Genomic DNA, 23,833 nt, shown 5'->3' on the forward strand with positions numbered 1-23,833 from the left:
TGCCTCCTTGAGGTCAAAAAGTGAACTGCAACACTCGCTTATCTGGTGTGAGCGAGCCAAATGTTGTCACACGACAGACGGAACGATGCACAGAGGTGGCAAAAGTAAAAGTAGGAAATCAACTTCTGCAAGTAAACATAAAAGAGTACAGGCTCTGGAATATAGCTTGACGGCGCATGTTTTGTGTCACAAGTAGATATTTTTGTTTTCTTTTCATTTTCAGATTTTGTGTCAGTGCAGAGTTAGAAGCAAGGAAATAGAAAGTGTGACAGGATGGCTGCATTGTCTCACTATATGGCGCACTTGATTTTGCAATGAATACAAAAAAGACAAAATTATCGCTGCGCTCTTTTTTTTTTAAAGTGAACATTGAAGTCAGCCAAAGAAAATATCGTTGAGCTTGAACATTTCATTGGCCTTTTAGACGTTGAGCTTAACAGAAATTATGATGTCACATGCCATCCCTGCTTTAGTAAGCATTTTTTAATTGAATTTATTTATTTATTTTCAACACCAGTGCAGAACAAAAAGTATCAAGCCAATTTGGATAAAGCAGGGAGCAGAAAGTACACTTTTCAAATGTAGGGAGTAAATGCATAAAGTTGCCCGAATTCTAAATACTCAAGTAAAGCTAAGACATCTGTAAAGTATTATCACTCCTTCCCACCACCGTCCATTGTTAATGAATTGACGCTTATTGAAATGCTGCCGATCCAAATAAATTACAATCGATTTGCATCTGAGCGGAGAAAGCATCGAGAATGTCACTTTTGAACACAAGAGGGGAGCCCAACAAAAACACTCATGCGCCCCCCGCCCTAAAAAAAAAATTATTAATGAACCAGTTTTCATGTGACACTTGTTGAGTATTTGGCCCCCCTTCCCCCATGCCCAACCCCCCCACCACCACCGCCACCAAGCTCAATTCCACCCAGCAGAGGTCAGTGTGAGAGAAGAAGACGCCCAAGATGCCGACGGGAGGCTTGGGAAACACAGGACTAAGTTTAGCCTGCCTGCTGAGTCATTCTGTATACGGCCATGTGCTGGGCTAATATTAGACTCTTGGCACTCGGTCCAGGACTGCTCCCAGCACTCAACTCCGACTTTTCCATGTCTACTTTTGTGTCCTTCGGGAATCCACCGAATGGGAGTTAGTCAGCAAGGACAAAGAACGAATCGTGTTCATGACGGGCGATTGGGGGAAAGTTATTCCTCGGAGAAGTCGATGTTTGTGCAAGACTCAAGGACGCATGATTATACCTCTTGGAATAAAGAAGCAATTTGGGGCCTGTGCACAAAATACGCGGCGCATCGACCGCAGCGACTTGATCTTGATTAGTGCGAACCGGAACGATTTATGTCGATTGACCAAAGAGTGAAAGATGAATTTGTGTCCAGTCATTTGGCGGCAATTGAGATTCGAGATTGACGCTATCAGTTGTCATGTCTCACCTCTGGGATGTAGCAAGAAAAAAGGAATGAAAAGAATGATTATTTAATCGTAAGTTGTAAGATCTATGTAGCTGAATGCAACATTTTTGTGGAAATATTTTACATAACTTTGAGTCAAAGAAACGCACAGCTTCTTTGTAAAATTTCCAACAACTTGCAACACACACATTATAATGCATAGATAACATTTTAATAAATAACTGTAGTATACATCAAAACACACTCTCAAGATTCATTTGACATGTTTTTTAACGCAGTTGAATGTTTTTTCTCAGTTGACTCAATTTTATTTACTTCAAAATTAATTTGCATATCTTGCAAAGCCAAATACAAATACTGTACCATATAAGCTGCACATCTTTAGCAGTGGTGCTTGTTGGCAAAACTGAACGTCTAATTTTTTTTAGAATTGTTTCCAAGGAAAATACGTGTTAAGATTACCTTGTTTAAATCATATTCAAGGATCAAAGAAAGCTATTTGAACAGTCTTTGAATCAAAATATACTTCGTATTTGGGGAGTTTACATTAATGACGTGGGATAACTCTTTCAAAAATAGTAATCAGGTCGATACCTGTCAAAAAGCTTCACAAAAAATGATAATTGAATAATGTGATTAATCACAATTAATTACAGATTTTTGGGCGATTTTATAGTTACAAAAATGTATCGCTTGACAACACTAATATATATATATATATATATATATATATATATGGAAACAGAAATGACTTGAATCAGTGAAATAAAAACTGTATTTCTGAAATATGTGACTCATCGTTTCCAAAGGATTTATTATAAGAGTAATGAGTTAATTGGAAAGTTGCACAGAACATTTTATTGACAACAGCAGTGAGACTTGAGTAACTCTGTACTTCCTGAATTCTCGTTGTTGGAATAATGACAAATGAAGACTTAAGGAACGTTCAAAACGACAAAATGTTCACATTTCCAAACGCATCCAACTTTATTTATTTTTGATGTAGTCGCATGAAGAAATAGTGAGTTGTTTGTCAACATTTTGAGCTTGGAGTTGAGTAAAGAGTCGATCTTTTGTCCAATTGATGATGGTCTCATAAATAGATGAGCTTGAGGGGCTTGCGTTCATACCTTATTTGGGGCTGCCCCTGCTGCTTAAGGCTTCACACACTCCTCGTGTCACTGGCTGAGATTTGCACACTTTTGTGGAGAGGGAGAGATGTCCAACAAATAAAGTGATGATGATTCTCAGTGAGCGGTCCAAGTGGTGAAGACAAGGAGGGAAAAAAAAAAATAGGCGCTGAAGGGAGGAGAGTTGACTTTAGGGGTGGCGATCGTGTGCAGCCAATGAAGACGTCGTCAGGAGGATTCCAGGGAGAGCGATGAGTCTCGGCCCGCCAGTTGGCTACGAAGAGAAGCGCAGGATAGTTGGTCAGCAAACTTGACGAGAGGCTCCGACGCACGGGAAGAGAGCGTGAGGAGGCCCGAATAAATTTTTAATGCCTGTTTGCACGGGAGCTTTTCATTGGAAGCTGCGCTTGGGCTGGCCTCGCACGTGCACGGTGGATGGAACAAGAGCTCCTGCGCAAGTGCACGTCTCCTGATCCTCATCCGGAACCAATCATTCCTTCGCATGAAGTCTGCCGCACACAGACTCCAGACACTTCGGGGGAAAAAAAAAAAAAAAGCTGCCGGGCGAGAACGTGCAGGACAAAAAAAAAAGGCACACGAGAGGCGTGGGAGTCTTGACGACTTGGAGGTTCGTCTGAAGTGGCAAGAATGAAGGCGGTTCAGAAGAATCAAGGACGCACTGACCAGATGTTGGGCGCCATGGCTGACATGCTTACGTCGGTGGCAATGCCCAATCAGCAGTGGGTGAGTGGCGAGCGTGCGCTTGAGGTTACTGCGGCTACTTTGGTTTCTTCCCGCAATCCGCAAACGTGTGCCTTCAGATGCGGCTAAACACCTCCAAGTGGTTGAGAGCGTGATTAACGTGATCAATATCGCCTCACATTTGTGAATTTGAATGATTTGTAACGGGTTGCGTGCATGCAGTCCATTTTGCGTACTTTGCGTGACACGGCTGCAACTCAGCATGACCTAAACGGCGAGACGGCGAAAAAAGTTTTTTGCGACGCAACCATGCGACAAAAATAGGATTACGTTGAATTCATCTTCATGGAATGCACTCAATCAAATACCTGGAATGTCATCATTTTATTATTGTGACCTTCAGCGTTTTATTGCATTACAGCGGACCGCGTTGTCTACGGCGCGTGTCGTCGTCACGGTCACAAGGAAGCTGGCGCCGACCCGGCCCTAAAGCTTTCTCTGCTGGACTGACATAATCAAGAAAAAACACAAAATTCTTCACATTGATTTCATATTCTATCCTAGCGTTGTATTTTTAGGGGACAGTTTTTATCCAATCAGAATTCAGATAGCTCGTGTTGCCAGGCAGATTTCACAATACCACTGGCCCGTACTATTCGTCTGAGGCCTTCAGATACAATCGTGCTGGGGTCTGTTGTGTGTCTCAACGGGACTTTTACAGTCGATAGATCACGAGTTGCTTGCAGTGAGCCTACGCTGAAAGTGATGAACGCGTTTTGTGATTGGATACTCACTCGGGAGGGGGCAGCGCTATGCGGAACCAACACACACCCGTAAGTCGGCACTGCGGACCGTTCGAAAATCTAAAATACATTCTTGCTTTTTTTAAACCACAATGGCTGAAGGAGGGAAAAGTGTGGATTTAATTGCAGATACACTTGCGAGGCCATTTTCAAGACGGACCTTTCAAGAGAAGCTCGGTCGTGCAACACTCGCTCAGTACTGCGAAAGTGTGTTTCCGTATATTATTTGTCCAGCCGTGGTGTCATAAATGATGTCAATAAGTCGGACTAAGTGGGACTTCACTGAAGGCTTGCGCGTGAAATGCAAGGCCCGCCACTGTCAGTCAATGTGACATTAATTGCGAGGGAGCATCTGGGATTAGATTATTATACACTCTGTCTGGCATTACATTTTCCTTGAAAATTTTATATTATTTTTGGGTGGAACAATGTTTATTTTAGTCTTATATTCAAACCCGATCTGACCGTCACTGTACAGAAGTGATTTCTGGGGCCGCTCTAAACTGCAACCTCAACAATTTCCACTGAATTGTTGCTCACGGAGGAACGGAGGAACGCCATGCTGGGCAGTATGGAAAAATCCAAGCGCAAGTGTTAGATTCTTGCGGTTATATGAGCGTAATCACTCGGCACTCTCGACAAGACAGGACTCGGTCTGACAAAGACATCTCTGTGTGCAGCTCGTGGAGGGCGCTGAGGCGGACCTCCCATCGAGCCAAGAGGAAAGGGGGCCGGTCCGAGGCCGATGGCAGCCCGAGGGACAAGACTGGGAGCAGCCCACAGAAGGAACAGGTAGGACCTGAAAGCGGCGGCGAGCGTGACGGAACCACGCCAACACACAATGCTTGTCCAAACATTTGCCTTCACCTAACCTGTCGCAAATTGAATAGGAAGGAATTAGACGACAGCCTTCGCGCGGCTGATTTATTTGCGTTGACTTGTGAGCAAAGAAATTGAGACGCGAGCGCTGCATGGCGGCAGGGAGAAAATAATTCTTCAAGAAAGAGGCTTGAACACATCTGATGCCATTCACAGTGGGAGTGTCCAACGACCCATAAAACAAAAGACAATTTAATGCGTTTTGGAAATTCCACTTAGCTTAATGCAAACAAACAATACAAAACTCCAGGGGCGGGCTTATGAATGACACCGTTTTGTCGCGTCGTAACTCTTTCAGCCGTCGATAATTGAGGCCAAACGGTGGAGCAACACATGTCGATGGACAATATGGCAAAACTAACAGTCACATTTTGTTTATCATCTGCAAAAAATGAATAATATTAATGCAACATACTTAGCTCAGTTGTGACCATCTCTGTGTCCAATGGTAAATCAATACTGCACTGCACTGCCCCCTGGTGGTCATGATGCACACAACAGAAGGAGATGCTCAATCATGACTTGCAGTATTCTAGTGTTTTTTTACGTATTTAAAAAAAAAAAAAAATACAAACATTTTTGGGAAGTAGGTGGAGCTGATTAACAGCATTTTAAAATTCAATCTCTAAAAAAATATTGAAAAAAAGTCTTAAACTGCCAATGAGATTACAAAACACAAGGATTTCCTCCCCTCCGCTCCCCAAGAAAAAAAATATTTTCAAAAGAATTGAAACTCCACCGCTTATTATATTTGAGAAGTATTGCTCATGTGCCGCAATAGCGTTAGAAATACCTCCTCCCAAAAAAAATGACAGCGTTAGAAAAAATAAAGACAGTGACATCACTGCAATGAAAGTTTGCATGTTTGCTTAAGAAACGGGTTACATGTGTAAGTCATCATTTGCCGTTGGTTGCACTTCTTCATGCGTGCCGTTCCTTTTTCCTTGAGTGCCGTGGAACAAAAGGAGCGTTGTCGTTGGATCTGAGTTTGGATCGGATGCTGTGAGTTTGGAGATTTTATGCGTTGTGTCGCTGGTGTGGACCTTATGAGTGGGCCGCTAACCGTTCTGAAAAGCGGTTCAATGGAGGCTTCGCGTGAGGCCGCAGGATGCTGTCAGCGGTGCTCATCTCTAAATGGCGGCCTGACTTGGATGAGTTTTGCTTGAAAAAACGGTCAAGACGACCAAAAAAAAAACAGAAAAGAAAGTTCAAATAACGGCAACAAGCTCACATGGAATCAAGGTGACCGAAAGGGAACTGGTTTCTTCCACTTGCAGACATCTGCCTCCGCCCAAGTGTTTTTTGCGCGTAGGGCAAATTTCCTCCGGACGGGAAATTGGATGGAAAATGAGTGAAGGGCAAAGCAGGAAGACGTCCAGACCGCAACAACAAGAGGCCGACTTTGAGGAGCTCCGAGCTGTTCGCTGTTCACTTGACAGTGTGCGGTGTTATTACAATTTAGTTTGAAACAAAAAGCGTCGGCCAATATAAACTGGACGCAACAAACTTTACAAACATGCCTTCTGATAAAAATGAGCACATAAGATTAGCAGAGTATTTATTGATTAAAAAAAAAATGACAGTGCTTTTCTTTTCACGCGAAATCCTCTCCATTGCCGAAAGTTCATTTGAAGATGCAGTGGTGCCGTCATATATGAGTAATTTGACTTGTCGTTTTTTTTAAGATACGCTCAGCCGATTTTTTTTTTTTATACTTTGACTTGACAGTGAACTCAACTCACTGCACACTAAGCAGCTTTTAGGCAGAAAGCAAAGACGTCTTCAAAAATGAGGCTTCAACTTGTTTTACGCGCCTCCCCGTCGTTTACTGTCAACTTGAACACACACACAAAAATAAATGACACGACTTAACTTCAAGTCATCTAGCTTAATGCTTGCGCATAGTTGAAAACGCCATAGATGGGCTAACAAATGACATTTGTCTTGCGGTGTCCCACCTTTTAGGCAACCGATATTTTAATGCAAATATGCAGCAAGCGGTCATATAAAAAAAAAAACCCTCACCTTCATTCTTTATCCTCCGTGAGGCATGACAAATATTATCGCAGCTTCCTGAGCCATTGTGACCGTCTCCTTCATGCATGTTGGTGTGTCTGTATTATGCTCTCCTCGAGTGGTTGTTGAAGCGAAGCAAAATCATTCTTTATGCGCTGTATAATTACGTTACGTTTTGAGAAAGTAGACGGGTTAGTGTTATATTTGCAGGTTTTTGTTCCATTGTTGATCTCATCTAGTGTTCCTGTTGCCCGAAGATAACGGCAGATTGTAAACAACATAAATTACCTCACAAACTGGGACTTGCATATTCAAGCAATTTGCTGCACACTATCAGCAGCAAAAAGATTGACTTTTTCTTTCGCCCTTGAGACGTAAATTGGCTTTGAGCTCGTGGCCTGTGCAAGTGTTACTTCCTGAGCTTCCGCTTTCATCAAGCGTCATCAAGAGTCTGATGTGCGTTGTCACGCCGAGGTCAGCGTGTTGTTTCCATCCTGTGGGAAAATGAGAAGCCTCTGTCGTGCTTGCTGGGCCCACTTGGGCCAGCTTCTCGGTGGTACGAATGAGACGCAATCCGCAGAGAGGCGTGCTCCGGTCAGAGAACGCAGACAAATATTCCGATGGATTTGTTTATTTACTGTGGTCTTGAATGAGCCCGAGTTTTATAAACCGTTGTATTAAGAAGCTATGTTAGATCTGCGAAATATCTTATCCAATATCTCCTTAAAACAAGTAATTCACCTGACCGATTGGCCCGCATCCACCACAATAAACTAATTAGGAGAGAAGCAAAACTAAACCTTTGGCCTTATTTTCGCGGGACTTGGCGCTGCACGGAGGTTTGTCAGGCCTGTGGATCTGCAAGAGGGAGGGTTGCGCCGCTGTGGGAGTGGTCACAGCCAATTTCAATCCAAGCGGCTCCTTTCATTGCCTTTAATTTCGCCAATAGAGTCTTGCAACGGTTGAATTATGCACATGGAGGCCACCTCCTCTTGTATCAAAATTAGGACCCGCCTGAAAACGGAGTACCCGGAGAAAAGCCACACAGGCACGGGGAGCATTTGCAAACTCCACACCGCAAGGCGGGAGCCGGAATCGAACCCTGCACCTCTGCATCGTGAGGCCATTGTGCCAACCCGTCGTCCACCGTGCCGCCCCAATCTCTGCTTAATTTGTCACATACATCCGACGTGATCCTTCGACACTTTTGAATAAACATGAGGTAATGTGAGCAGAATATGCATGAAATTGTTTATCTTAAGTTTTCCAGCGGCCTCCGTGAAGGAACTGTGCATGTGACCTTACATGGGCAGAGGTCAAACTCACGTCTCTTCGTCAAACGGTTTTGCATTCGTGTGATTGCCGTCATGATGAATTGTGTCAATTACATCCTACACATTCAGAGTTTCTTTCTGCTTTGTCGGTGACAAGATGGATCAGGATTTCATCCGCCGACTCTCTTCAGTCTGTCTTGTGACGTCTTTGTCTGAAGCTTGGATCCATCTGCCTCGCGTTTCTCTGCATGCATCCATTTGGCTGCGAACATGACTGGTGGCAAAATGAGGTCACCTTTGCTGGACTGCAATGCTAACATCTACATTAGGGAGACGCAAACGTTGAAAAAACGTAAAGTGGAAGTCCCGGTGCACTAACTTCAAATTTGCCGTCAGGGATCACAATTTCAAACATATCTGAAAAAAAAAAAAATGTTGTCACGATGCAATCCAGCCGTCCATCCGTGAGCTCAGTGCTTCTCAAATAGTGGGGCGGGCCCCCCTTCAGGGGGCGCGGTGTGATGTTGAGGGGGGCGCATGTGAACCTGGGGAAGATGCGTTTTTTTTCTGCTGTACTGCAATAAAGTGTAATTGCACATCCACTCCACTAGTTGGCAGTGGCGCTCTCCTTGCCCATCGTACGCAGCAAGTATTAACTCTACGGTATCGGTTTGTTTTGCCACGAAAATGTTATTATTTATAGTTGCGGTGGCGAGTGGGTGGTGGGGGGGCACGAATTGTTTTCTTCTTGCTGGGGGGGCGTGACAGAAAGTAATTGAGAAGCACTGTTTTAGCTGAACCATGCCCAGAAGCAAAGTTCAAGTCTAATTTAGCCTACGCAACTACTCACCGTCATTCAATTTGCTGAGCAAAGTCCCCAAAAGTGTCCACAAGTCAACCAACACATTCACAAAGTCGATCTTCAACGTACTCGATGATCAAGCCCAGATAATATTTCCCAGATTAAAGTCGTTGGTTCCTTGTTTAGGTTATTTACTACCTGACTTGTTTCGGCGGGAGCCTTTCGCCTTGTTCGGCGAGTCCAGGTAAATAGTATGCCAGGTAAATTACAACATAAAAAAAAAAAGTCCGTGATAAAAGAGAGAGGAGACAGAATGAACTTTATTCACTTCATATTTTCCAGACTCTGACGTTTCTGCAGTTGCTGCATGTCTGTGAAGTGCACATGTGCCGCTGCATGGTGGGAGTGAAGTTGCTACGAGGCTCCAACACACACGCACACACACACAACTCACTTCCTGCCGCATGCCTGCAGCCTCTGCTGCTGCTGTAATTGGGCAAAAAAGTTCACGGCGTCCAGACGTCCAGGACAACACAGATGGAAACATGACAGTGGCTCCTGCTTCTCGACGGCGTGTCAGCCAAAATCTAAAACCTCCCCCACATGTCGGCATGTGCAGCATGCCGCTTCTCTTTAATTGGCTCTCAGCTTCGAGATGAAGGAAGAGAAAAAAGTAGAATAGGCGAGGGAGTAGGAGATGGAAAAAAAAATTTTTAGTGAGCATATTTTGGCAGCGTTTCAGCTGGCTGATGGACTGAGGCGAGGCTAATGTCAGTGGAGGGTTTGTGGGGGGGTGGGGGGTGTTGGGGATGATGCTGTGGTGAAGCAACTGCAGGCGTATTTGCTGAGCAGGCATTCGTGCTGTGCTGCACATTTTGGGTTCAGTCAATGAAAGGGACGCTTCATTGACGTTAACGTCGACACTTCGAGAATAGGTTGGCATGTAAAAATGACATCCGGACTAATATTGCCCCCCCTAAAAGACTCTGTTGCGATTTAAGTTTCTTTTTTTAGTGATGAGATTGACGAGCAATTGGCACGCCCCCTTTTGGAGCTTGGCTTGTTATTTTTTTCCGGTTTCTACGTGACATCAAGGAGGCAAGTGAGGTCATATTGCTCAAATGATCAGTTTTCTTGACTCAAACGCCACCAAAATGCTTCAACCTGTCAAATTATGAAAGCGTTCTGCACAATAATTTGTCAATCAAACGTGAGCTCACGTGATAAAAAAACCCCCAAAAAACGCGTCCATCGATTCTCCACTTACACAGGCTGAAGCGGACAAGAGCAAGAATGCGCACACGAACCCCGACCGGTTATATTTCGGACATTTAGCGACGCTAAAGTCGTGTCAATTTGAAGGAGGCAGACGGCAGCTGACAGCGGACAGCAAGCAGGCACGATTCTTTATCTCCAACCACCCCCACCGACTAACATAGTGCTTCTCAGTTATTTTCTGTCCCCCTCCCCCCCGAGCAAAAAGGAAACAATTTGCGCCCAGACCCCACCACCCACTCTCCGCCATAATTATAAATAATATCATTTTCGTTGCGACGCAAACCTACACCAAAGAGTTAATACTCGCTGCCAACTACTGGAGTGGAGGTGCAATTACACTTTATTGCAGTACAGCGGAAAAAAAGCATGTTCCCCTGGGGGTCACTCGCGTGCTCCAGCAGGGGGGCCCGCCCCACTATTTGAGAAGCACTGGACTAACAGAAGGATAACGACACGGCTAATAACAACATTTCGCTTCAGGCCGTTAATACAAAAGGCGTTTTCGGAATCGACCATAAATATATCAATGAATACCTTTAAATGCCATTCCTGAGTCTGCCTCTCTTACATGAGATTGACTCTCATGACCAAATAAATGTTACGTAACCTGATGAAAAAGGCGACATTTAAAGCACCAATAAGCTTTCACCGTCGCTGAATCGTGTTGTGTATTGGGCTTTAGTGTTGCGGACGTGCGTGTGCGTGCGTGTGATGTGAGATGTGCAGAAAAGAGAAGGTGTGGGGGAGTCAGGCAGAGAGATAAAAGCAGGCAGTCGAAACGCCTCACCTATCCTCCCCCCGCCGCAAACATATTTCTGCCGATTGCCTCATCCTACGAGACTGAAAAGGCCATTTAATTAGTAGCAAGCGATTCAGTTCCTTGTCGAATGCGTGTGATGTTTTCTACTCGGACAAACAAAGTGCCTTGACGTGCAGCTCAGACGATCAAGTAACCCGACACCACCCGTACAGTATTGATGCTTATTATGCAACAAGTACCAACGCCCCCTTCTGGGCGTCCTGCGCTATGACGCTTTGCCAGCTGTTTTTTTTCAATCAAATGTTGAATCACGCGTTTCTGAAAGACGACGCCACGATGTGCGAGCCGCACGCTTTGCATTGAGCAGTACTTTGACCTCCGCTCGTTGTCTCATTTGGAAACCTCCTCCTCCTCTTTGCGATTGATTCAGATGTCTGCGAACGTGCACTGCTCTGCTCCTCGCACGTTTTTGGGAGGCAATATCAGCGTCAGACGAGTGGAGACGGCCCGGCTCAATATTCCCTCTGGTAAATTACAAGCAAAGAAATGGCGAGATCTCAGGAAGACGGGGCGGTCGCGGTCGCGGTCGCTGCGACTGTTTGCCGAGCTCATCAAGTGTCGGTCCGAATAGATTCGGGGATCGATGGTTGTCCGGTTTGCAGCTTCTTCTTTTTTGCATGATTCTTCAAACTTTCATCAAGTAGAAATTTGATTCATGAGCTTTAGAGTTGATCTTTTCAATCTCATTCAGAATCTTTTTTATGGACCGCGTATGCGAGGGAATTTGTCTCGGATGCTTTGAGTCACATCAGGCAGGACAAGGCAGCACATTTCAGATACGAGGCAACTCAATGTGCTTCACACAATCAAAGACAAACATTTAAAACATTGAGAGGTCAACTATTGTGTCGCAGAGAATGAAGTTTCGCCTCATTGGTCAGAAAATGATGCATCGTTGCTCATCTCTCAGGAAACGTGATTTTTCTTCCAAAAAGTGATGAGCGGTCATTTTTGAAGACGACAAAACTTGTCATTTGTCGGACCGATGGAAGGCAAAGAATGAAAGTGAAACATTCCCTTGAGTGAACGCCAGCGCAATGAAAGCTGTCGTCGCAGCGGCACATTAATAAGCCTCAAGGATGTGCGTTTTTTTTTTTTTTTTAAGCTTCTTAGTCAGATGATGCTCCAACACAAATAGAACTGGAGTGTCCTTCCTGCCGGAGCGATCAGGTGAAGTTTTCTAATTGCACCTTGTCTGCGTTTGGCTGAGATGAGATCATTCGGTTTTTGTTTTTGTTCCCTTTTTGCATGAAGCAAATCACGGATTGCGTCTTGAAGCACATGCTGTGTAATCGTGTCATTCGCCGCCGCTTTCATTTTGCGCATGATGTCGTCGGGCCTGCTGCCGGCAATTCAACGAGCGGACTTCGTTTGCAAAAGTTGATGAGTCACAATCAAGTGCACGCATCTCAAACATGCAAACGATCAGCTTCATTTTGCTCAATCATGACTCACCGGCGTGAGAACATGAACGCCTCGCGGACGGCCAGATGACGCAACGCCTCCACTTCCTTGTCAACGGCGTCGCGTGTCGCACGCTAACCCGAACCCTCCCAGAATTGTCTTGTGCTGGGATGTGGCACATCTTGGCAAAGAAGAAGCACTCACGATTTTAGACGGCTTTGTGAAAAATATTGGAACATAGTGCACCGTAAAAGCAGATCCCGAGAGGCCTGCTCGTCTCTTCTTTGCGCGTGGACGACATCTGGGATTTGTTTGTCTCTCCTCACACATTCGAGATTCACTGAACTCAAAGATGCATCGTCAGGTCAAATGACACAAAACACCCGCGCATGCGCACACACACACACACACACACACACACACACGCAAAGAATGCCAACGTTGTGAAATTGGAGACCCCTCTGCTCACTTCACGGAATCACGAAGACAAAAGTAAAGCTGGCTGTGTCAAACTCGGCCATCAACCAACACAGACGCTGCTCGCAAAGGCGGACGGGGACACCTCCGCTAAACCCAAAACATACTTGCGTGTCACTCCAAAAGCATGTGCAGGATATTACACGTAGGACCGAACATGGCTTCTCCTTTCTTCACTCTATTATGCGTCAGTCAAGTCGTTCCTGCGCTCTTGCATTTGCAAATGCAAGAATCCCTGCAGACGGACGCCATGACAGCAGATGGAGGCGGCGTAAAAGTGAGGAGCAGAGGGAAAAACAGCTGAGAGGAAAAGAAGAGCTGGAGGCGGTGGTGGTGGTTTGTTGGTGGGGGGGGGGGGGGCGCTCAGAAAGAGTGAAAATGAGGGGAGTGGGAACCTTATCCTGGAATCGCCAGTGAGGAGAGCTTGCAGACTCCACCCTCCATCGTCAACCCTCCCCTTACTCGCTTGCCCCCTCACGCTCTCTCTCTCTCTCTCTCTCTCTCTCGCTCCTCTGTTTCTCTTCGTTGAAGCAGTCTGTCATTCGACCAGGCAGTCCTCAGAGGCGAGCGCACTACATGAAAGAAAAGATCAAGCGAGACGACAACACGATCGGCTCAGTGGAATCTTTGCACGGCAGTTGCTCACCGACACGCCGGATTTCGTTGTGGCTTCCTTTGCGGACACTGGACGCGAACTGTCTGCGCTCAACCAAGGAGGAGGCTAAAGTGACGTGTTTTTTGGTTTCTGGTGGGAGTTGAACTTCGAGGGGGGTAGGCGGGAGGGTTGGGGGTCAGGGGGGGGGGGGGGGGGGGGGGTCAACCTCCAAGGAGTGGGGGGAGAGGAGCGGGAGCGCGAGCGGCGGGCCATGCCCACCTCTGCTCATGGTCCAACAGCATGAAAGGGGGCCGCCATCGCTATCGCCACCACCGAGGCTGCTGCGGCTGCCAACATTTGTTCCGAAAAGTCCTGACCAAGTGTGGCTGCTGCTATGCCCGAGTCAGAGGTCAGTGTCACACACGCACGCACGCACAAAGTCCGTCCCTTCAACTTGGTCTCGTCTCCTCCACATTTGCTTCTCATCTCTACGTCCCATCCATCTTCTGATTTAATGAGCGAACGCCTCGTTGCTCGTGCGCCTCCCACGAAAGCAACAGGTGTGACACGCACGCTCACACACACACGCACGCACGCACACACGCACTCCTCGGAGTGAGTGAAAAATGAGGTCTCCCTCACATAAAGCAGGCAGCGAAGCAACAGGAAAGGAGGATGTGCATCACACATTCTTCCATAAAAAAGCGAGCGGGTTGAGTGTGTTTACGTGAGGCCGAGTTGCGAAGCGTCTTCCTGCTGAAGCGCGCGTCAGTCGGGAATGTGCGGCACGTGGCTGGATGAAACACACAAGCGGGGAAATATTCCCCTCCCCAAGTGTGCTTTATGTTGTAATGATGCCCAGCAGGAACCGCAGCAGTTCATTTAGTCCTCGCCGGAGCTCAATTCGCAGCAGCGAGTGGCGCCAATTCAGCGCTTGCATCGGACGTCAAAGTCCGCGTCGCATTTTGCCGCCAGTGGACACACGTCATCGATTTAGAGAGCTCACGACGCAAAGTTAAAAAGAGCACAATGTCTGGTGGCAACATGCGCCGCGCTGTCCTGCTTTGTCTTTGCAAGTCTGCAGGAAAGGCGTAAAGGAGCTCCCAGTGAGGGGGTCTCTTGGTTTCGGAAAGAAGACTTTAATATTGTGGGCTGGCGTTCTTGGATGAATACCAGAGATTCCTTGCGTTTAATCTCTTATGTAATAGATGTTTTCCTTTTCCTTAGCCAGCAGCTTCCCACTGCACCTCTTTGCCTTGGGTGTGCTTCAATCATGACGTGCAAGCGCGTGGCCGACTGGACCAGACTGAAAAGAAGTCAAGGTCACCGCGATGGCGTTATCGTTTACATTTGGGAGCCTCAAACTCTTGATGTTGTTTTGCAGTCTGAGCAGGAACGTCCGCGTTGGCTCCTTTGAAAATGTGCGGCGGCTCTACTGGTCATGTGAGGCTGATGTGTGAAGACTGCTCATTTAGCATGTCAAGTACATTTCGATGTACAGTGAGAGGCATGCTGTGGGGATCAGACGCAGTTTGACCAGTAAAGCCGCTTCGAGAATTAGAATGCAACTTGACGGTTATTATTAGAGGATGAGAAAAGGCAATTTAGAAGTCTGCAGTTTAGCAACTTCAGATGAGAAGATAAATACGGATACAGGACGTCATCAGAAATTTGCTGTGCTGAGCATAAACTGTTGCACAACAGCAAAGAATAAAAAAAAAAGAGGGCAGTGTGTCACTCTGTGGTATGCGTGTAAGAAGCATATCATTATTTTTATTATTTTCTAACGTGGCAAATGATGCGACTGCCTCCCTGCAGCATGTCTTGGTGCCTCGCAGAGCTCGCGTTAGCTCACTCAACTTTTGTCATTTTGCAGAAGAGTGAGCGAATGTTTTCTGCAGGATTGACATTATTTCTATCTGCTTTTTGAGTTTATTCCAACATGCGTCATCATCTGAGAATTTCATAACAGATGATAAGCAACGCTCACTTAGTGTTTGCTAGCGTGCAACCGCACCGGCGACCGAGCGAAAGCACGACTTCCCGTTCGAGTTGGCTTTTAATGGAAAAACGTCGTACGGCTTTAGAATGCGAACAGCCAATCAAAATCAGCTCGAGTGTCTGACGCCTGATTGGTTAAGAATTGTGGCACAGTCATCACGCCCGAAACTCATTTTTGTTCGCGGGATTTGACATCACATTTAAGTAATTGTGGCATAAATCGAACACCATATCATAGATAGATGAGCAAAGTGTACATTTGTGTTTTTTTTGTGGGATCAATATCGTGAAATCGGATAATTGCCTGCAGAATCTCCGATGAGCTTTCATGGCATGTAATTTTTACATCCATTTGTGATTTGTTGTTGCTCAATATAGCACGAGACTCTGCTGGTGTCTTCTTTGTTCATGTTCTCATTGTTTTATTGTTTTTAAAATCCCGTTGTGTTCAATTGTCGTAGGATTCCCGTTGAATTTCTATCCATGGTGTGAGTTGAGTTGCGTCATGTGCCACAGCTCACGGTGGTCGGGAGCCATTGATGTCGTTGTTTGGGCCCATTTCTCTCTTTTTACTCTTTGAACGCTGCGACAGAAGCCGAGGCGCTTTCTGTTTGTGTTGAAGTCGCTCATCTGCTTTGAGTTTGCGCGCGTTGCGTTGTGCAGCATCTCCGCGCTCGTGACTTGCGATCGGGCCCGAGTGTTGTCGGCTTGCACCATCCTGCCGGCCATAAACTTTCTTCCCCGGGCCGTCATGGAATCTTTTTGATGTCTTGCCTTTCTCGATAATCTCTAAAGTTGATGATATGCATGCAAATCCCCGTGGATCAGCTGTTCCTCAAAGCTTCGCAGCAGCCCATCTGTCGCCGCCAAGCAGCCAAGAGGCGCGAGAAAGTTTTCAATTTGTTGAGCAGAAGCTTGATTTCAGCTCTTATGAACTACCGGTCCCTTTTTTAATTAATTTGATCTGTATAACTCATCCCCTCTTAGCCATGTTCCCTCTCATGCGATTGGCTGCTGAATAATCATGGTGCAAAGTCAGCGTTGTGACGGATCTTTAACAAGCGTAAACAAAAGGTTTCCTGTCTTTTATTTGTCTCGTTTTACGGGGCGCGGGTTGCACACAGTCCGTCAATCCCATTCCTTTATTCGAACAAGAGAAAAAACATTTGACGCAGACAAAAATGAGTCACCCCCCTTCCTTAAGCAGAATAACACGTCCTCGCCTGCCGCCGGGTGTGTCAGGTTTAAAAGGTCCTGACGCCTTCATTAGACTGAATTAAATGCAGAGAACCAGAGGAATAACCAGGGAAGGTTTTGTCTTTTCTCCATCGCGATGGGAGGAGAAGCCAGGAAGTGAAGTAGACGTCTTGCCAGTTCACTCTCCCGCACTCTCACTGGCTCCTTCGCCCATCCCTCTGGACTTTATTCAAAGAAAAACGAAACCTATGGAAAGTGAAACTTAAAACAAGCGTGTGGGTGTGCGCATGTGTGCTGAAGCAATGATGTGCGTGTCTGTGAGTGTGTGTGTAATTATCATTGATACAAATAGTGTATAAAAAACATGATTAAAAATACACAAACTATTTACATACTCTCACATTTGTCACACGTGCACCATTTTGTCACGATATGGACGACCCGGTGGTCTTCTCTTCTGTTCGGCCCTTCGTGGGGCGTTGCGTTCTCTTGAATTTATGCTTTTCGTCGCTCGTAAGCTACCATTGCACTCGTAACGATTGATTTGATTTACGAACAGGATTTGCGCTCTTCTTTCAAGTAAGATTATGTTGAAGCGGAGAGGAATGGCCGCGCTTCAGAAGAACAAGCAAATCAATACACTAAAATCAAAACATCGCCAAATGAGCTGTGGTATATTCAGGTATTTGGTTTCAAAATCAAATGGAATGTCCATGATTCCAATTCATTTGAGTTCTCCTGATTTTTTTCCCCTGGCATCAGTGGCTAAACAGCTAGCTAGCGCCCAAAATGCATCTCGTCTGGATGCCACAATTCACAGAGCAGCTCAGTGTTGATATTTGAATTGGCGGGTTTTATCTCTTTTGTGTATTTGTGGCTACCGTAATATGTCGGAGCGCAAAGCATTATTCATATCTATGACGAAGGAAGTATGTGCTCACTGTCTCGTCTTGCCGTTTGAACCACAGACTGAATTTGTGCCACTGTGTTGAAGAAAGAAACACTTGGCTCTCCGGGAAGTGTTTTTTGTGGGCCTCCGCAGACGAGCGAGCCTGCGAAAGCCTTTTAGCTTGTAAGCTAGCTGGTGGCTAGCGGCTGTCGTTGGAGCGCCGAAAGCTCCGCGTTCACACGGTGGGAAATATTATGAAGCGAATATATTTCCGCAGGTTAAGCGTGACACGATGTTTCGACATAAAAAAGATGCTTGACAAATTTGTCATCGTCGACACTTGAACGGAGTGTGAACATGCACAGTGTTCCAGGGTGGACACAATGGCTTGATTTTATTTTGTTTTCATGATTTTTGAAGTGCTTTTTTTTTTTTTTTAAATCATTCAAGTTGACGATCTCCTAGAAATGCAATATTTTGTTTATAACAGGGACTTTAACAGCTTAAATGTCCAAGGCTTGGTCATTAGCGACATCTGTCAAAGTCTTAAAAAGTAACCGGTGTGTCACTTGTGGAGTGACCTAATCAGATCTGGTGCGAATCCTTCGAGTCGATGCTTTTAAAACGCACCTGACCAAAACCAGCTGAGATTCCCAATTATGAAACGTGAGAAGGAATTCACGTGCGCAAACTGCCAATGATGACATAAACTGCGCTTTCCTTTTTCAAATGTTAAAAGCTTGATATGATTTCGCTCCACGCCTGTCGGGAAATGTTTGGGATAACGTCCGCCGGTATAAGTCGGAATCATAGATGAAGCCAAGATAGGAATGCGAGAGATGCTTTGTAACGTTCTTGTCGACATTCTTTCAAAGTCTAGAACCACACAAACCATGAGTTGAACAATTATTCGGAGCGCATTTTGTCTGGTTCATCCGCACAAGTCGGAATCGACATTTACTACAAATGCTAACGGGACAAATAGCCTCCTTTGAGTCACTTTTTAAAGGCAAGAGTTGCAAAGCCAAACTCTTTGCCTCGAACTTGACTTTGTCCCACGTTTGACATTTTTCTTCCCAGCTTGCATCACTGCAGCTTTGCTTTTCTTTTTCTTCCCTGTTTTGCTTTTGCTTCGTGATTCACCGAAGGGAAGGCGCAGCTTGTGTGTTGACTGAAGCATGTAATAGGTTAGCACGAGGACGACCCCCCCCCAGCATTACGCACCACTGCTTGTGTGTTCCAAATATTGACAAGGGTACAATTGATCTAAGATTGCCGTATTAGCCATGAAGCCGTAAAATGTGTTCCAGTATTGCGCAATCCTGCATGGAGACACAAAAGCTTCCTTGGTGGAGGTTCAGCAGGGCGAAGGCAAATGTAAACAAACAGAAGGATTATTAAAAAAAAGAGTTTCAGGGTGATCATGTGTTTGTCACATCACATGATCAACGTCAAAATGATCAAATATAGAAACTTTTTGATGACGTGCCTCTTGATTGGCTTGATCCTTATCATAAAAAGCTTTTGTTTTTTTTAGGTGCTTTTTGTTCAGAGCCCTTTTCCGCTTTATTTTTAGTTTCCTGGCACTTGGAAATCAAACAAAGCCACTTTGTTAACGTCCTTGAGCAGAGTTTCTCAGGGTTGAAGCCTAAAGACACTTTTTTTTTTTTTTTTAAATGACAAATCGATTGTGCTTTGACAGAAACCAGCCGTGTTGGCAAAAGCGGGGGAAAATTGCGGGGACAAAAGCAGCGTGCCTTTTTCTGTCTCAGCTGGAGATCCTGTTTTTCCCATCAGCTTATAAGGCCGACTCGAGACATTCTGGAAAAAGCAACCAAAATAGCTGAATTGAAGGTATGCTGCGACTGCTCGTGTTGGGAGATATTTTTAATCTTTGCCCCTGAGCCCACCCTGCATCTCGCCATCCTGCACCCACACAGCCTTTCTACGGTGCAATCAGCCTCCACGTGATTTTTTATTTTATTTTTTTTTGTCATTGCCTCATGCAAGTTGGCAGAAGACGAGGTGGCAACCCGGTGTTCCAGTCATGAATTTGGGGCCGAGTGTGGCGTGATTTGTGGAGCATCAAGATTTTTAGCTTTCCCATTTGGACTCCAACCCCTCAATTTTTTTTTTTCTTCCAGACTGTGCGGCATCCAGCCAGTCAGCCGGTTATTAATGATGTCCTCCCCCCTTTTCACAATGTTCACTGTCTCTTCTTTTACTCTCTTTGTCCTGACTTCTTTCCTCAGCTCTTTTCCCTGCAAGCTCCTTTTCTCTTCCCCCCGAGGCTCTATTTGTAAATGTGAAAAGGAGGCGAATGAGGGAACAAATTATGAAACACAGGAGTGCATTCCATACCTTGTTTAGAAAGAATTCTCCCACAGCACGAGCGGCCGAGAGCAGCCGCTTCTTTCAATTCTGACCCCACTTTGGCTCGCTGGAATGTGAGCGAATTGACTTTTATTTGACGTTACCCTTTCATCCATTTTCTTTTTGTGAAATATCGTCACAGACTGAAAGTTGCAGCAACAAGTTAAGTGGTGATTTCTCAAGTAAATGCTCCTTCCCACACTTTCTCTACAAAAGGAAAACAAAAAAAAAGAAAGAAAATCCTTTTTTTTTTGGAGGGTAAATGCTCCCAATTCTAAAAGGCAGCCAGGAACTTGGGAGTTAATTGGGTGCAAAGTAACATTCGGACCATTTAACTCATTCAAGTTCCATTGACGGATATAGAAGCCCAAATGTCATTTTACAAGGGAAAAAAAAATCTAATGAAAGCATCGATGTCAAAACCACTAGAGAACAGTCCGAGACCAGTAAACGCTTGCCTTGTGGTCATATCATTAAGTACTTTGATAGTTTCATTTTCCCCTCAAAGATTTTTTTCTTTTAACATCACAACTTTGGCCTTGAAGACTAGATGACTTTTTCTTACCTGTGGCTTCTGTACTGTACATCAAATTAAAAAAAGTTAAAAAAAATAAAATCAACCAATATCAGGTTTGCAGAGCTGCCTTGAAAATATTTTGCTTATAAAAATCAAGTTTTAGGTTGTGTCGTCCTTCCGCGTTTTCAAGTCATTTTGAAATCATTTTGTATGAGATCCACAAAAAAAAAAAAAAAAGCTTGGCGAGCTCGCGCATTGTGCTGGTGTGAATTCAAGACTCCAAATAAAAGTCGAACAGAAAACAGCAGGTTGCGTTTCATTACTGACGCTCGCCGAGGCTTTGAATTCCAAATTCTGGTCGTATTCGGTGTGCTGAGGATTTTGTGGCTTCGTGTGACATCCTCGTAATGGACGCAAACAAAAGCGCTCTCGCTTCGAGCGGAGCAGTGAAAGGAAATGAAGTCGTCTTTTGTGCTGGCCGAATTATTTTGCAAAATGACAACAATCGCAGCTGTTTCTGGATAAAAATTGATGACGCGTCTATGCTAATTAGCACAGATCAAAGTCTTGCGTTTATGTTCTTATCATTGTCTCATGTTTTGGGCGGGCGTCCCTCACGTTCTCCTTTTGGCTTTCGTTGCTATGGCGATGAGCGGGAAGTGAAGTGGAGTGTCATGGAAAGGAATGACAATATTTGTGCGGGAAGCCCATCATGTCTGGCTGGGAAGCGCACTCGAGGCGTTTGCGGGTCAGCGGTCCTCGTGCGGGGTTTGCTCCGGTGGCCGTCTCGTGCTCAGCTCGCTTCTTCCGCGCTCGCCGTCCAAATTTGATCCTCATGCTGACACCACTGCACGAGCTTCCACGTCACATTTGATTCACAAAATTCCTGCGTTGACGTGCAAAAATGAAAGCGCTCTGCTCTGTCGGGTTTTTTTTTTTTTTATTGTGATGTGCTCGTGCATCCCCGCACAACTTATTTGCGCTCCGATTCCCAGGTTTCTCTTTTCTCGTGGATCTCCCACAAATTGCTCAAGTTAAGGCTGACTATTTTTAATATTTGCCTTTTTTGTTTCTTATTTGGCCGCCCAGAATATTAGACAGTTGCCAAGGAGAGTGATGCAACTTTTATTTGTTCTGAGAAGAAATGTTCCAGGCATTAAAAAAAAGATGTTTGTAAAGTCATTTTAATAATAGAAACAAAACTCTGTAATTATTGCACCACAGTAATGACACATTGAAATTCTTTTTTTTCTGTGTTGAATTCAATGGACATTGTGCGGCTCCTTCCAAGTCTTAATATAATCCAAACATGCAGACAACTCCTCAGGAAGCTGCAGGGGAAAGAGTTCTATTTGTACGTGTGTCCTTCCAACATTTGAATTGAAATATTCCTTGCTTGAATGTTTGCCTTACCGCACCTCCAATGCTATTTGTTAGCCACTCGTTTGTTGGTGTTAAGCGAAATGAACCGAGCTAAAGCACAGCAATGTGATGTATATACCTTCTTTTTTTTTTTTTAAACAATTGTTTTCCAGATTGCTGATGTTTGTGAAGTGAGTTGACTGCCATCAAAATTTGCTCTTCAATGCAAAGCCAAAAATGTCCCGAAAAACAGCTCGTAAGTCAAGGCGTTTGTGTCTCAAGACAACTCTAATGTCCACGTCAGCGCCACTTGGTCTCCGATGTCACCGCGTGCGCGTCCTGACGACCGCGTTGCCGTTTGGAATCACAATCACTTTTCATTCGCTCCGTGTTCTCGGCCCTCTCGGACTTAATGGCCGCCTTGTTTGCCAACGTGTGAGTCATTCGCTTTCCCTCCTGCGGTGTGTGCCTGGATAATCATTATCATGATCAACGCGAGTGTGTGTGTGTCTTACAAATGCACAACTGAGCAACATCTCCAGAGCAGCGCACTCCTGTGTTCCGTCACGTACGCACAAGAGCTGCGATATTAAAACAAGTCACAGAATGTCATTTACACGGAACAAATTTTGACGTTCTTGCTCAAAATCGTCCGAATCCCGGTTTGGACCGGGTGCGTGCGGAGAATAATATTCGCTGCGGGCTTTTTTTTCTGTTGCTTTGTTGGTGTCATAACAACACTGATGACACATGAACACATGTTGCAGGTTGCAGTCGTCCTTTTTTTTTTGGTGTCTGACGCTTGCGGCACTCAGACGACCACGTGTGTGCATGTTTTAAATGTTTCCCTCTTGCGACGACCACATTCAGACGTTCAGCTCATCAAAAAGTTCTGTCGGAGATCATTTGAGTCAGGTGTGTTGAAGGAGGGAGACATCAAAAACATGCAGGATCCGCGTGACCCACCCCTCCGTTCTGTCCACCTGTATTTGTCGAACGGTAAGCTGTAATTTGTTCAAAGATGGCTCCGAGTATTGCGAATTGACCGCCCGCCACTGGTGAGCTATATCTGAGTTCGGGGCAATTTAAATAATACAAATTGTAGCGGCAAATCGTCCGGTCGTTCGGGAGTTGTCCCCAATTTGCTGACAGAATGAGTGGCTTTGTAGTCCGAGGGCCGCTGCAAGTCTTTGTCTTTTGTTGCTTTCCGCTGACAAACTTGCTCCTCTCTTACTTAAGTGTGACCATGTGCTCCTGGAAGCATGGCAGTGTGTCGACTCCAAAAGTGGGTCACGAGGAGGACAGGAAATCTCTGTTCCCTTGTCTGTCTCTGTGTTGCTTGTGCTCGCACACGCACGCACACGCACACGCACACGCGCACAGAGACAGACAGACACGCTTTCATATCTGCAAAGGAAAAGTTTATGATGACATCAGCAAGCATATGGTCCTGATTAAGATAAGGAGGCTTGAAAAGAGCCGTGCACCTCCTCGCCTTCTTTTTTGCCGACTGATCCGCAAGCACGGCAACATTTTTTAGCTTCTGCCATATCCACACGGAACTGGAGCCAAACTATTTCTTTTTTGTTTTTCAAATGTTTCCTGCAAACATCAACAAATGTGCGCGTGTGGGTCCGCACTCCGAGGACTCGCCCCGAACCAAAGTAAGAAGTCTCTGCAACGTAAACAAAATCCAAAACCCAAAGTCGCATGAAGTGGTTTGTTTGGAGTTCTGGCGAGGTTGGACTTGTGCTTGGCGAATGCTGACTGGGAGCCAACATGTGGAACAGATTGTGTTGTTCTCCATCTGTGCTTGTTGTTGACGCTGCTCATGGAAGAGCAGAAGTTGTTTCTGTAAAAGCCATATCATGCTCATCCGCTCC

General features: G+C 45.3%; 1 protein-coding gene across 3 annotated transcripts in view; it reads left to right on the forward strand.

Moving 5' to 3' along the window:
• The first annotated feature begins 2,816 nt into the window (after positions 1-2,816).
• The window catches only part of arhgef25a (Rho guanine nucleotide exchange factor 25a), a 41,373-nt gene continuing 20,356 nt past the window's right edge, over positions 2,817-23,833 (forward strand). Inside the window, exons 1-2 of one of the 3 annotated variants that reach the window (XM_088290731.1) lie at positions 2,817-3,305; positions 4,747-4,858. In XM_088290731.1, the coding sequence (XP_088146857.1) occupies positions 3,210-3,305; positions 4,747-4,858 (208 nt within the window). In that variant the 5' untranslated portion in view covers positions 2,817-3,209. Of the gene's footprint in view, positions 3,306-4,746; positions 4,859-13,848; positions 14,021-23,833 lie in introns of those variants that run through there. The other 2 variants (XM_088290729.1, XM_088290730.1) reach the window with 2 other exon arrangements.

This window comes from Idiotropiscis lumnitzeri, chromosome 3 (assembly GCF_059441095.1).
Source record: "Idiotropiscis lumnitzeri isolate Australia: NSW breed Sydney's pygmy pipehorse chromosome 3, RoL_Ilum_1.0, whole genome shotgun sequence".
NCBI classification, from domain to species: Eukaryota; Metazoa; Chordata; class Actinopteri; order Syngnathiformes; family Syngnathidae; genus Idiotropiscis; species Idiotropiscis lumnitzeri.